At 33.0% G+C, this 11878-nt stretch overlaps 2 protein-coding genes across 2 annotated transcripts; one reads left to right on the top strand and one right to left on the bottom strand.

Annotated features, from left to right (window-relative positions):
* The first annotated feature begins 92 nt into the window (after window positions 1-92).
* LOC131846283 (NADH-ubiquinone oxidoreductase subunit 8) lies at window positions 93-4514 on the top strand. Its single transcript, XM_059195545.1, has 5 exons — window positions 93-214; window positions 628-848; window positions 1768-1908; window positions 2687-2785; window positions 3699-4514. Exons 1-5 carry the CDS (start codon window positions 178-180, stop codon window positions 3858-3860), a joined length of 660 nt encoding a protein of 219 aa, XP_059051528.1. The 5' UTR covers window positions 93-177; the 3' UTR covers window positions 3861-4514.
* Window positions 4515-4559: 45 nt separating this feature from the next.
* On the bottom strand, window positions 4560-7903 carry LOC131846327 (deoxynucleoside kinase-like). The gene is made up of 5 exons (XM_059195605.1): window positions 7597-7903; window positions 7207-7376; window positions 6747-6883; window positions 5693-5787; window positions 4560-4945 (listed from the first exon to the last, which is right to left on the bottom strand). The coding sequence occupies exons 1-5, from the start codon at window positions 7765-7767 to the stop codon at window positions 4799-4801; spliced, it is 720 nt and encodes a 239-aa protein (XP_059051588.1). The 5' UTR covers window positions 7768-7903; the 3' UTR covers window positions 4560-4798.
* Between the last annotated feature and the right edge of the window lie 3975 nt (window positions 7904-11878).

The raw sequence follows: 11878 nt of genomic DNA, 5'->3' as shown, positions 1-11878 counted from the left end.
CGTAGAATATTATTTATTTTATTTTATCTTTGAATCAGTCTGTGCATTGGCAGTCCGAAACTGCAAAATGACGTATGGTACATTTTATCAGTGAATTGACGTTTCAAAATGAATTTCGACTGAAGTATCAGTCAAATTCGGTCGATTATTTTGTAGAATTCCAAAATATAAACTAAAATGTCCTTAGCTAAAATATTTTCAGTGTCAACACGAGGTAATGTAGTCTTTTAAATTATTACAAGTATATTTTTTATTTAATATTCCTTGAAATCGGCTCGTCCTATTACGCAACTGTTGTTTGTAACCTATACTGCGTATTTACCAGCTGACTTGATATATTTGTTATGTTATATATACAAAAATTAATTATTACTTTACCTTTTACATAGTATTAGTTTCGTTTTATACAAATTTCAGATGATTTGTGACTATTGTAGCTTCTATTTTGATAGTGTTCGATCGGCACATCATCAACATATAAATACAAGAATAGATGTACAAGTAATGTATAATTCAGATAATAGTTGTATTGCGCCCCCATTACCTATGTGAATTCTTGTAATGTTACCTGTAATAATATATATTATGTATATATATAACTTTGTAATATAATAAATTTAATTTCAGTCCGCACATCTGGTGCCAGTGGTATGCTAATACGACATGCCAGCTCATCGCAAGAAGGCAAAGTTGAAAAAGTATACCCGCCAAATATCCCAGGCTATAAATATGTAAATGCCGAAAATCCATCGGAGACTTTCAGAGAAATGTCAGATAGGGCAGCTCAAACTATGTTCTGGACAGAGCTTGCTAGAGGCTTTGCTGTTACTTTGGCTCATGTTTTTAAGGTATTTATCTATTTCATATTTATATTATAGATATGTCATTTGGTAGAAATGGAACTTCTTAGCATTCCATTAACAATGCAGTTGCCTGGTCAATTCTGTGGCAGAGTGGGGAACTCTGACCTTTTCCAGGGACTTTGTGACTCGGGTGTAGGTCTAAGGGGCTCCTTAGATTCAAATATACTTAGTGATATGTGGGCATGTCAATTATTGTGATAACTTTTCCACAATTGATATTGACTCTGTCTACACTTCTTAATAGTTGTTATCATATAAATATATACTAGCAACAAATATTTAAATGAATTACCTTTTCTGTACTATAATATTCGTAAATCTATACATATAAATAAAATTGGAGTGTCTGTTTGTAATATTGAAATATCTATTTTTTACTACATATATACATAAATATGGTACATACACCAAAATAACATTTTTTACAATTTTTTTGTTTGTTCCGGCTAATGTCTGAAATGGCCGGACCGATTTTGACGGGACATTAATTGGCAGGTACATAGCTGATGTAATAAGCAGTAATTTAGGCTACTTTTATTTTAGAAAAATAAGTTAATTTTCTTGCGGACGAAGTTGCAGGTGCAGCTATTTATACATGTATGTATTGTATAAGAACAGAGTGCTGCTAACAAAAAAAAAAACGGTTATTTCAATATTACAAACAGATATTCCAATTTTATTTATATGTATAGAGAATAGTGATAATTTATCATCAGGTGGACTGTCAGCTTGTTTGCCATTTCAATTACCTAAAAAGAACTCATAGTACATGTCCTACATTAACACAGATATGTATTTAGTATGATACTTACGAGAAAATGCAGTAATTATGGTGAAATTTTGACCACTATACTAACTAACCACTAGTGTAAGTATATAGTATAAATATTTATATCCATTTTAGGAACCAGCAACCATTAATTATCCTTTTGAAAAAGGCCCCTTGTCACCAAGATTTCGAGGAGAACATGCATTGCGTCGTTACCCATCTGGTGAAGAACGGTGCATTGCTTGCAAACTGTGTGAAGCCATATGCCCTGCTCAGGTAATTACCATCTGTTTTTATTATATTGACAATAGTGTGGGATAGAGAAGGAAGTATTAGGTCTTCTCCAGCGCATACTGCTGGCGTCATGTGGCCATTACATTGTAAACGGCGAGTGAGTGTAGTAGTAAGTAGTAAGTGTATGTGTCTGAGATTCAATAATTAGAAACACAAACAGTACAAATATCAAACAATTCATAGAAAATGGCCTGATTTTTAATTTGGGAAAACTTTACTACATGGCATATATATTTCTTACTAGTTATTACTTGCGAGGTCTAAACATGGAATGTAACTTTATTTTTATGTAAAATAAATAAAATTTCTGATATAAAAGTAGCCCCTGATAACATTAGTTATCTATGAGTGAAAGTCCTGTTAAAATCATTCCAGCCATTTCATTGAATTAGAACAGATTTTTTTTTTAATTAATGTTATTAGGTATATTATAAGGTTTTTCCTGCCTAATACTGAACTTATCTGCTTTTGATAAGTAAAGAAGTTTGCTAAACCGCTAGACAATCTAGGCCGTAAATTTTTGCTATCTATTACTGTTTACTGAGAGGGATTTTGGTTTTTAGGTAATATTACTGTTATATATAGATAGATGTATGGTACAGCGGTTGCACCACTACACCTTATGGCCGCTTGCAATTAATAAACAGTGTGCTTATAGCAGTCTTTGGTTTCACTCGTATCACTTGTCACTTGCATACACAACAATTATTATAGGTATATATACATAACTTTGTGGTTAATTAGTTGTATTTTATTACAGGCCATAACAATAGAAGCAGAAGAACGCAAGGATGGCTCACGACGAACCACCCGGTACGATATTGATATGACAAAATGCATCTACTGCGGATTCTGTCAGGTAAGAACTTACATTTGTTTTTTTCAACACTTATTACAATGCAATGAATGTCAAATCCAGTGGTCGTCGTTTGTAGCTTGGTCGTATTTGGGGATTTTTCACACCTGACCACTGTTTCCCTGACCGTTACTAGGGTCAAGACTAGCTGGTCCGCAGGGGACTGGGGGCTAGGGCCTTGGGTGTGAATCCATTTGGGCGATATTGTCATAAACGACACACTTGGCATGCGGGTAGGCGATCACAGTGTGATGGTAAAATACTGCTGTCTGTCCTCTGGACGATGAATACTTTAGTCGCCTTCTACGACGCCCACGAGAAGAGATAGAGTGATGCTATGCTTATGGTGACACCACATGCATACTTTCTGCATATACTTGATAGAATGTACATTTGAAATGAGCATTAAATTTTACGTCTATAGTACATCGTGTAGAGTCAGTGGATTTGACGGCTTCGGTGGTCTAGCGGTTTAGTACACCGCCTTACTTCTGATGGTTGTGGGTTCGATTCCTCGCACGGTACAAGCATTTGTATTCATGAGTATAAAAAAAAATGTATCTATGTATTTATATCAGATGTCTAGTACCCATAACCCAAACTCTTTATCTTGGGACTAGATGGCGCTTTGTGAATTGTGCTGAGATATTATTATATTATTAAGGTCATATGCTTCCAGTAGCGGTTGTCAGGTTTCCGCAATTAAAATTGGTGGTGTCGCTTATGCTAAAGGTAGCGAATAACAAAATAATAGAAATACATGTGACTGTCGAGATTCAGTGTCTGTATCAATAAATATTGCATGTAGAAGTTATATCAACGGGTCTTGTACGATAATTTTTTAAATTGATATCATACTCTGTATATTTTTGTTCTTTAGATAAAAATACAAATATGTGCATATTATTATTTTCAGGAGGCTTGCCCAGTGGACGCTATTGTAGAGGGTCCCAATTTTGAATTCTCTACAGAAACCCACGAAGAACTGCTTTATAATAAGGAAAAATTATTATCAAATGGAGATAAATGGGAAAGTGAAATAGCATCTAACATTAGAGCAGATCATTTGTACCGTTAAAAGAATATTTATTTCATTAGTTTAATGTTATTTTAAGACCTATTTTGGGGGGAATACGGCTTCATATAGATTAGAAACAGTTTAATAATATATTGGTGGAAGAGTTAGGTTTGTTCAATTTTAATTTCTTCAAAATAAGTCTTAAAACTAGAAATAAAATAAAACAATGTTTTATTAATAAATAAATCATCTCATTATATTCAGAGTTTTAATACATTTTAATGTCGATATTAATAAGATTAGCCCACTTAATGGGATTTCTTCGTCTTTTAGCTTGTTCACACAGATGTATAATCTGGTAGTCATTATTTTCCAAGTCTATAACATGTTACATAATACACAACAATAATAATCTAAGAGGTAGATTCTTATTTACAAACTTTATATGTGAACATCGTGCCGATTGCCAGAATCACATTAATGCATGTATAGTGTTAAAACAATATTTATAACATAATTCTTACATGTATCTGAAAACTAGACCAGTATTGGGTGATTAGTATAGCCCGATATTGCTAACATTATAAAGACATCTATAGAACTGAAACAGTATCAATAAATGTGAGATCTCTTTCATAATACAATATATAACATGATTCTAAAACAGTTAAAAAGCAACATAGATCTCTAGATGTGAGGTACAGATCTGAATAATATATCTTAATTATATTGAATGTTTAGATATATGCAGAGATCTGAAGAATATTTCCTAATTTTATTGAGAATCTACTATAAAAATATACCTCTTGAAAATTCTATTGTACTTTTCATAGGAAGTGAATAACTCGAAGAAAAGTACAAAATAATAGCTAAAATATTCATTCAGATATTTCATTAGACAATCAATATTTTTATGTTTAGGTAGGATATAGGATTTAGGTCATCCCCAAATGTTTATTTTTGTTATACACAAAAATATATTGAGAATTAGCCTCTAGTTAATTGGTGTGGTTGCCACCAAGTATTTTATATGTATACCTTTCTAAATCTTCTTTCACAAGATCTAAGTTTCTGTCTGCGTCTATCGTTAGCACTTCGCATCCAATATCAGGTGAATTAATCCAATTTTCGTAGGACTCGTGGACCTGTTAATGAAATAGGTTTATGATAAATTTTAAATTGCTCTTATTTATTTAATTCAGGCAGAGGTCTGGTCCATATTATAAATACATTTCAGACTAACATACATATGAAAGATAATTTATTAAATATAAAAATATAATATGTAGTTATTAAAGCTTTAATGCACAAATAAAAAAATAAAGGAGAAGGAGCATCATCATCATCATCATCATCGCAGCCCGGAAGACGTCCACTGCTGAGCCTATAAAGGAGCATACGGCGGACTAAATCTCAACTTGCTTTTATATTCACGACATATGAATTAGTGATTTCTGAATGCCACATGCCACTGTAATTTAAATGATAAAGAGGGGAATCATTAGATGTCAATATTTACAAAGTATTGATTAAATATTGATATATTATAAATTATACAGCACTATTTAGTCCCAAGCTAAGCAGAGCTTGGTGTTATAGGTACTAGATAACTGATATAGTCTGATTTTTTGATACAGAAAACATAACTGGCCAATACAAACAATCATACTCATGAATATAAATATTAGTACCATGAAAAAAATCGAATCCCATCGACCCCAATGGTGGCTGGTTCAATTCCTTCCAATGTGGTGTACTAAACCACTAGACCACCAAGACACAAACTTATTGTAAAGATGAATAAACCCAAATAGTACATAGTACAGAGTGAATACCAAATGAGTCATTACTCATATTTCCAGACAATTATTTCATTATCTGAAACTACAAACCTGTTGTAAGTATTCTAAAGGTACTTCAGACTCCTCCGCTCGGCCGCGTTTCAGCATACGCTCCCAAACGACTTGCGGCGAAGTTTTCAAATATACTGAAAATTTAAAGACAATAAAATTACTCTAAAGTAGTTTGGTATTTAACATAACTGAAACTTTAGTATTTCAAAAGTAGCAAGTGTATTTCTAGCAGTGTGACTTTAGTATTTCAAACAGAAGGTGACTAGTTCCAGTTTTCCTTAATGGATGATAATGGAATGGAGCACTTACCTGCCCTAACAGTATATGCTGGCAGGGTATCAGGGAGGATAATATGATGAGGACAGGACAGCTAGTCTATTGTGGTAAATTCACCAGTAATGTATCACAATGGTTTCCAGGTGTAACCACATCAAAATCTAGTTATAGCGTATGGTTTTAGTTGTCTTTCAGTTTATACATTCATTTACATACAGATTAGGTTAAAACTATAATATACAACACACTATTTTTTCTTTACTTTTTCTCTAGTTATGAAGCAGTTTCAATTGGGAACCAGAAAAATATGCCAAATACCATAAAAAAATGATGATCTGTAAATAAGAGGGCTTCATTTTTATTATCTAATTACACCAATTTTTATCCAATATATGCCCACATGTTCCTTCCAATCCATCCCCTGTCCAATTCAAACAGGGTTAAAATTAAGAGCAGTACTACTAGTCATGAAAAGAAGTGTCAGAGAAAAGTTGACCTTCAGCCGCTCCATAAGTTCTTCCGCAGGTTTGGAGAGCCATCTGCATTTGGCCCCTATTGTTTGGTGCAGTTGTAAAGGCCAGATGCATCCAACAGTATTAGAATATAATAATAATGTAGCACTGTTTATTTTCCGTGAGAATTCCCAAAGCCCTTTATTTCTAAGATATAAAAAAAATTTATGTGATATCAATATATAACTGATATAGACAGAACATGTTTATATATGTTTTGAATATCACATATAATTTTTTTACATATCAGTAAGAACCAATAATTTTATAAGCAAACTTATGTATTATGGATACTGTTACTGTACCTATGAGATCTAAATTAATGTCTAAGTTCTTCTCCACAAATTCATACCAACTGTTAAGAACATGAAACTGGGGTTCCTCTAAGAATTTGTGCCTTCTTGCATTCTCTACAAAGCAGTACCTGCTGTTCTGTACCGATCTGTAAATATAACATAAACAAGTTTACAAATAAAAATCTTAATTCAAATAAACTTTATATAAGCTGACTTACTTTAGAATAGTTTTTTTTAGTCCACCACTCATTCAGAAATCAGATTCATTACAAGAATGAGCAAGAAACTTGCATGTAGCTCGTTTAATTAAATATTCTAAGTAAATACACATTAATAAGAATTATGCATATAACAATCAATACAAAATTTTGGCTATACCCTCAATCTTTAGACTTTCATAAGTTGCTTGAAACAGTATTTTTTCTCTGCGTATAAGGGCCTGAGAAGTTCAATAAGTATTATATCTCACCTTTCAAACATTTTAACAGTAATATCAGGAGTCGACGGAGGGCTCATCTGTATTTTTAATCGAGACAAATGTACATAATGCTGGAATGGATATGTCCACTTGTGAATATCGCTGTACACCATACCAAGTAGGTTGTGACCGTTAACATTGCGCCATTCATGAAGGGGCTCCTGAAAAACATATGTGATATAAAATAAAAAAATATAAGTTTTTTGAGATTAATCGCGGGAATAGAATTTTTACGTTGTATGTATGAAACGTAAAAATATTATTTTAGTTGGACGTAGACTATACTGTTTAACCATGATGTCGCAATATTCTGTAATAAATATACGTACTTAGAAATTATTGTTAATCGCAAATTTAAAGATAATGTGCAATAAAACTTACCGAATGTTTTTCTACGTTGTGAAATTTATTAAAGAAATTAATACACGTTGATTTTCCTGACCCTATATTGCCTTCAATTGAAACTTTAAATGGTCTTTTCGATATTACACGAGCAGTATTAGCTATCGTTTTCATATTCGGCATTTTGTCGGAGGTTAATAAAGGTGGCATGGAAAATTTAATTAGAAAGTATGTGATTTTGAAATGACATGTAATAATATAAAATTTCAACTGCGTTGCGGGAAAATTGTATTAATTGAACAAAACATATTAGATTATAAATAGTAAAATAGCGCCAAAACTTGGAATAGAGATCTGACACGAATACGAGTCTGACGATGACAGTCAGTTGACAGACAGTTTGACGTTTATTTGATTTTGATTGAAGCAAAGTGGATTTGAGAACCTAAGAACGGTAACTTAGAACAATTATAATATAAAAAATAATTTTCAATTGATTAACACGGTAAAAATTAAATAGTTATAGAAATAGTAAATTCCTAGTAATTAAAAACATTTATGATACATATGCCAAGCTTGAAGTTATTCACATATATTGGTAGGTACTTATTTAAGCGAACTGATTTCTTTATTTTCTTTTAGTTAGATAAATAAAATCAAAATTATATACTCCATTGCATTTTGGGCACGAAAATAAAGTCAATATTGACTGGAGCTTGTCGTTATAAACAGACAGAGCGAGACAGAAGATAACCAAGGATGACCGTGGATACCGAATGGATACCGTGAAATTAATGATTTATAAAGAGCCCGTGTACTACTATGTAGGTATATTTTATTCAAATTCAAAGTTCTAGTTACATTATGGTTCAAGAAAGACGAAAGATACAAATCACTGTCCCCCATATCTTTATATTATTGACTACTCAGTCAGTAATACAACCTCCATTGGTACTTCGCTAGCGTCTTCCATTAAAACAATATAGCAGCTGCTTATTTTAATGGTAGACGCCAGCAGAGTATCAGTGGAGGATGATAATATCCTATATATAATATAATGTCCTCCTTCTCATCCATGATATATATTGTAATACTTGGTTAATATTGGTTATATCGCGGACTTAACACCATGCGGCATTATCTACCAGTCAGCCATATATGGTGTAGATAATAATTCTTGGCGGTGCAACTATAAATTAACGATTTAATTGACAATACACATACAAATATATATGCAGAATTTTTATCGTTATAATTTAAAATCACAGTAAAAAAATCATTATTGGTGACAATTTTTTCTGTAATTTTAAATTTCCTGTATATAATATTTCCTTCCCTTTTTACTATACTATGTAATATTATGTTATCTGTGACTATACTAAGTAAAAAAAAAGGCAGTTTGTAAGAGCACTATGCCTAATTGAAAAAGCACAATATTAAAACTTTAGGGATGAGTGCCTAAGTGGGTTGAGCTCATTAAATAATGGAATAATGAATGCATTGTGTTACTCATTGCAGCGGAGTCGCAACAGACTTCCGCGCGTTGAATTTCCATTGTCTCTGAGGTTTTTAATACTTACTTGTTGGTTTGTGGATGAGATAGAGCAGCAGGGTTCCGTAATAAATGCTGTTCTTCATAACAACACTACTTCATACTAATAAGTCTAGCTGTTTGTAGGTTAGGTTATATTTTTATATATAAAATGTTTTTTTTTGAGTATTCTAATGCTGTTGGCCGCAGCTGGTCTTTACAGCTTTACTGGACGATATAGCGGCGAGTGCAGATGGCACTGCAAACCTGTAGAACGACTTATGGAGCGGCTGAAAGCCAACTCCCGCCTGACTGATACGACTTTAGTCGAAGGACACTGCTTTCAGGGATTCGAACCTCGGCACAAGACGTCGTAATTTTGGGATTTGACTTTTGGGTCTCTAAAATAGGCGAACGAGGTCATAATTATGTAACAGTATGACTAACAATTTTCAATTCTAACGGATTCAAATTAATTGGTTTGTGATTTCCTGTGAACCATTCAAGAGTTGTAGATGTGAATTTGACGTGACTACAATTGTACTACGAGGATATATGCAAATTATTAAAAATATTCTGTAAAACGATGAAATAAGTTTTGTTTCCTTGTGAATGGCGATCAGACTGTAAGCTGATGTGTTGAGTGGATACTACTACTATACTACTAATACTACTGTACTGTATTCCTCCTCTTTAGTCTTGACCGTTGGAGGCTTCAAGAGCAGTGTTGCCAATGGATTATGATGGAGTCGGTCTTTTTTTTTATAACTCAGGCGACAAACGAGCATGCGGCTCACCTGACGGTAAGTGATTACCGCCGCCCATGAGCACCCGCAACACCAGGGGTATTGAAAGTACGTTGTCGGCCTTTTAAAAAGAAATAAGCTCTTTTCTTGAAGGTTTCAATATCATATCGGTTCGGGAATACCATTGTTGGAAGGTGATTCTACAATGTGGTTGTGCGTGGCAAAAAGTTTCTAAAAAACCGCACTGTGAAGGACCGCCATTTATCCAGATGATCAGGATGGTATTTTAGTTTCTGGCGGGTGGTACGGTGGTGAAACTCAGCAGCAGCAGGCTGTATATTTCTTGTCGTACAGCTTTATTTCGCCATGAATAGTTGGCACTTTCAGGTGCTTATCTTATCATTTTTGAGAACTATGGAGTATTTGCTAATTCAAATAATAAAGCAGACGGCATCCCGAGTAATAGTTAGTGATAAATAACTTTATCAAGATTGCAGTCGGTTATTTATGTAAAAGTTTTAAATATAAATTCCATTAACTGAATTGTAAGCAAAGGGATTAGAACACACAGCTATGTCTGATGCAATATTTAATTTCTTCTCAAGTATTTCTCCAATTGAATGCTGGTGCAGCGCAGTTTATTAATTTGCAGAGCTTTGACGATGAATTGATCAAAGAATTAGACTAGACCAATGAGGTGGCAACGACCACCGCGTACTTTGTAGATTAAAAAAAACTCTTACTATTATATCGACATATAAGCAGACAACTGTATATTTTATACTTTTTAAAGTTTTAGTTCTTTACTGTGTCTGAATAAGTAAAAAAGTACTTTTAGAAGACAGTATTTTATTTTTCTAATAATTTCTTACTAAGCTGTTACTAGCGATTTTGTCTGATTTTTATGGTAGAAAGTTGTGTATATTGTATCCTGATAGACAGACGACACACTGTCGCAAATATAATATTAGTACGGATTACTATTGCATTGTACCAACACAGCTAATTTTGTAAATATAATTTGTAATAGAAATAGAAATAATCTTCATTCAAATAAGCTTAATATAACCTGTTTTGAATAGTCATATATTATTTTAATACTATTACCACTCATTTGTAACGCAGACTCATCACAAGAAGAACGAGCATCTTGCTCGATCTTGTGCAGGGTTATTATTTTTATTAGTATTTTATGTTTTAAGTTTTTAATTAAAAAAAAAATCAACGAGACACTGACTGACTTTGGATACGCTATTGCTCCTAATTCACTCTTTACCATCATTACACAGTAAACAAAGTCGCTGTCCCTGTCTGTCCGTCCCTATGTATGCTTAAATCTTTAAAACTACACAACGGATTTTGAAGTGGTTTTTAATAGATACAGTGATTCAAGAGGAACACCCGGGCGAAGCCGGAGCGAGTAGCTGTAGTAGTATACTATAAATAAAAGTGAGTTTATTATTACCTACTTTTCCTCTCCTTTACTCTACTATACTTTTGTACTTTTTCACGACTGAATATATTTTAATGAAATTTGATGCGAAGATAGATAGTATAACGCCATAGGTCGGCTAAAGACGAGGTCACTCGTAACAGCAAGTCAACAATAATGATCTGAAAAGTTCTGAAGTTTCATTTAAACAGTGAACAGTTCCTAATTTTATATCCGCGTTGTAATTAAGTGTTCTAAATAAAAAAATGTCACGGAACCCTCTAAATACATTCGTGAAATCTTTCTCGGGTTAAAATTATTTTTAATCGTCCCACCACAGACACTGTTTTGAATAGATAAGGCAAGTTTACATAATCTGTTTTCAATTAAATTTATACAAATGAATCTAGAGTTTGAAGAATGTTGGATGTTTAGGAGCTTGTGGCCCAGGGGAGGGGGAGACTTTTCTAGACTAGGGACATCTTTTTTTTTAAGATAATAGAAAATATATTGTAAAGTATAGAGTTCTCATTTCATTGGTAGCTGGATGGTAACATTTGTATTAGTTTTATTGTTTGTATTGTTATGTGTATTACGTATGGATAAAAAACA

The sequence above is a fragment of the Achroia grisella genome, unplaced genomic scaffold, assembly GCF_030625045.1.
Source record: "Achroia grisella isolate CSIRO2021 unplaced genomic scaffold, CSIRO_AGI_Agris_v1 utg509, whole genome shotgun sequence".
In the NCBI taxonomy this organism is placed as follows: Eukaryota; Metazoa; Arthropoda; class Insecta; order Lepidoptera; family Pyralidae; genus Achroia; species Achroia grisella.
Note: the sequence above shows the minus strand (reverse complement) of the source record. Positions and strands in the feature narration are given on the sequence as shown.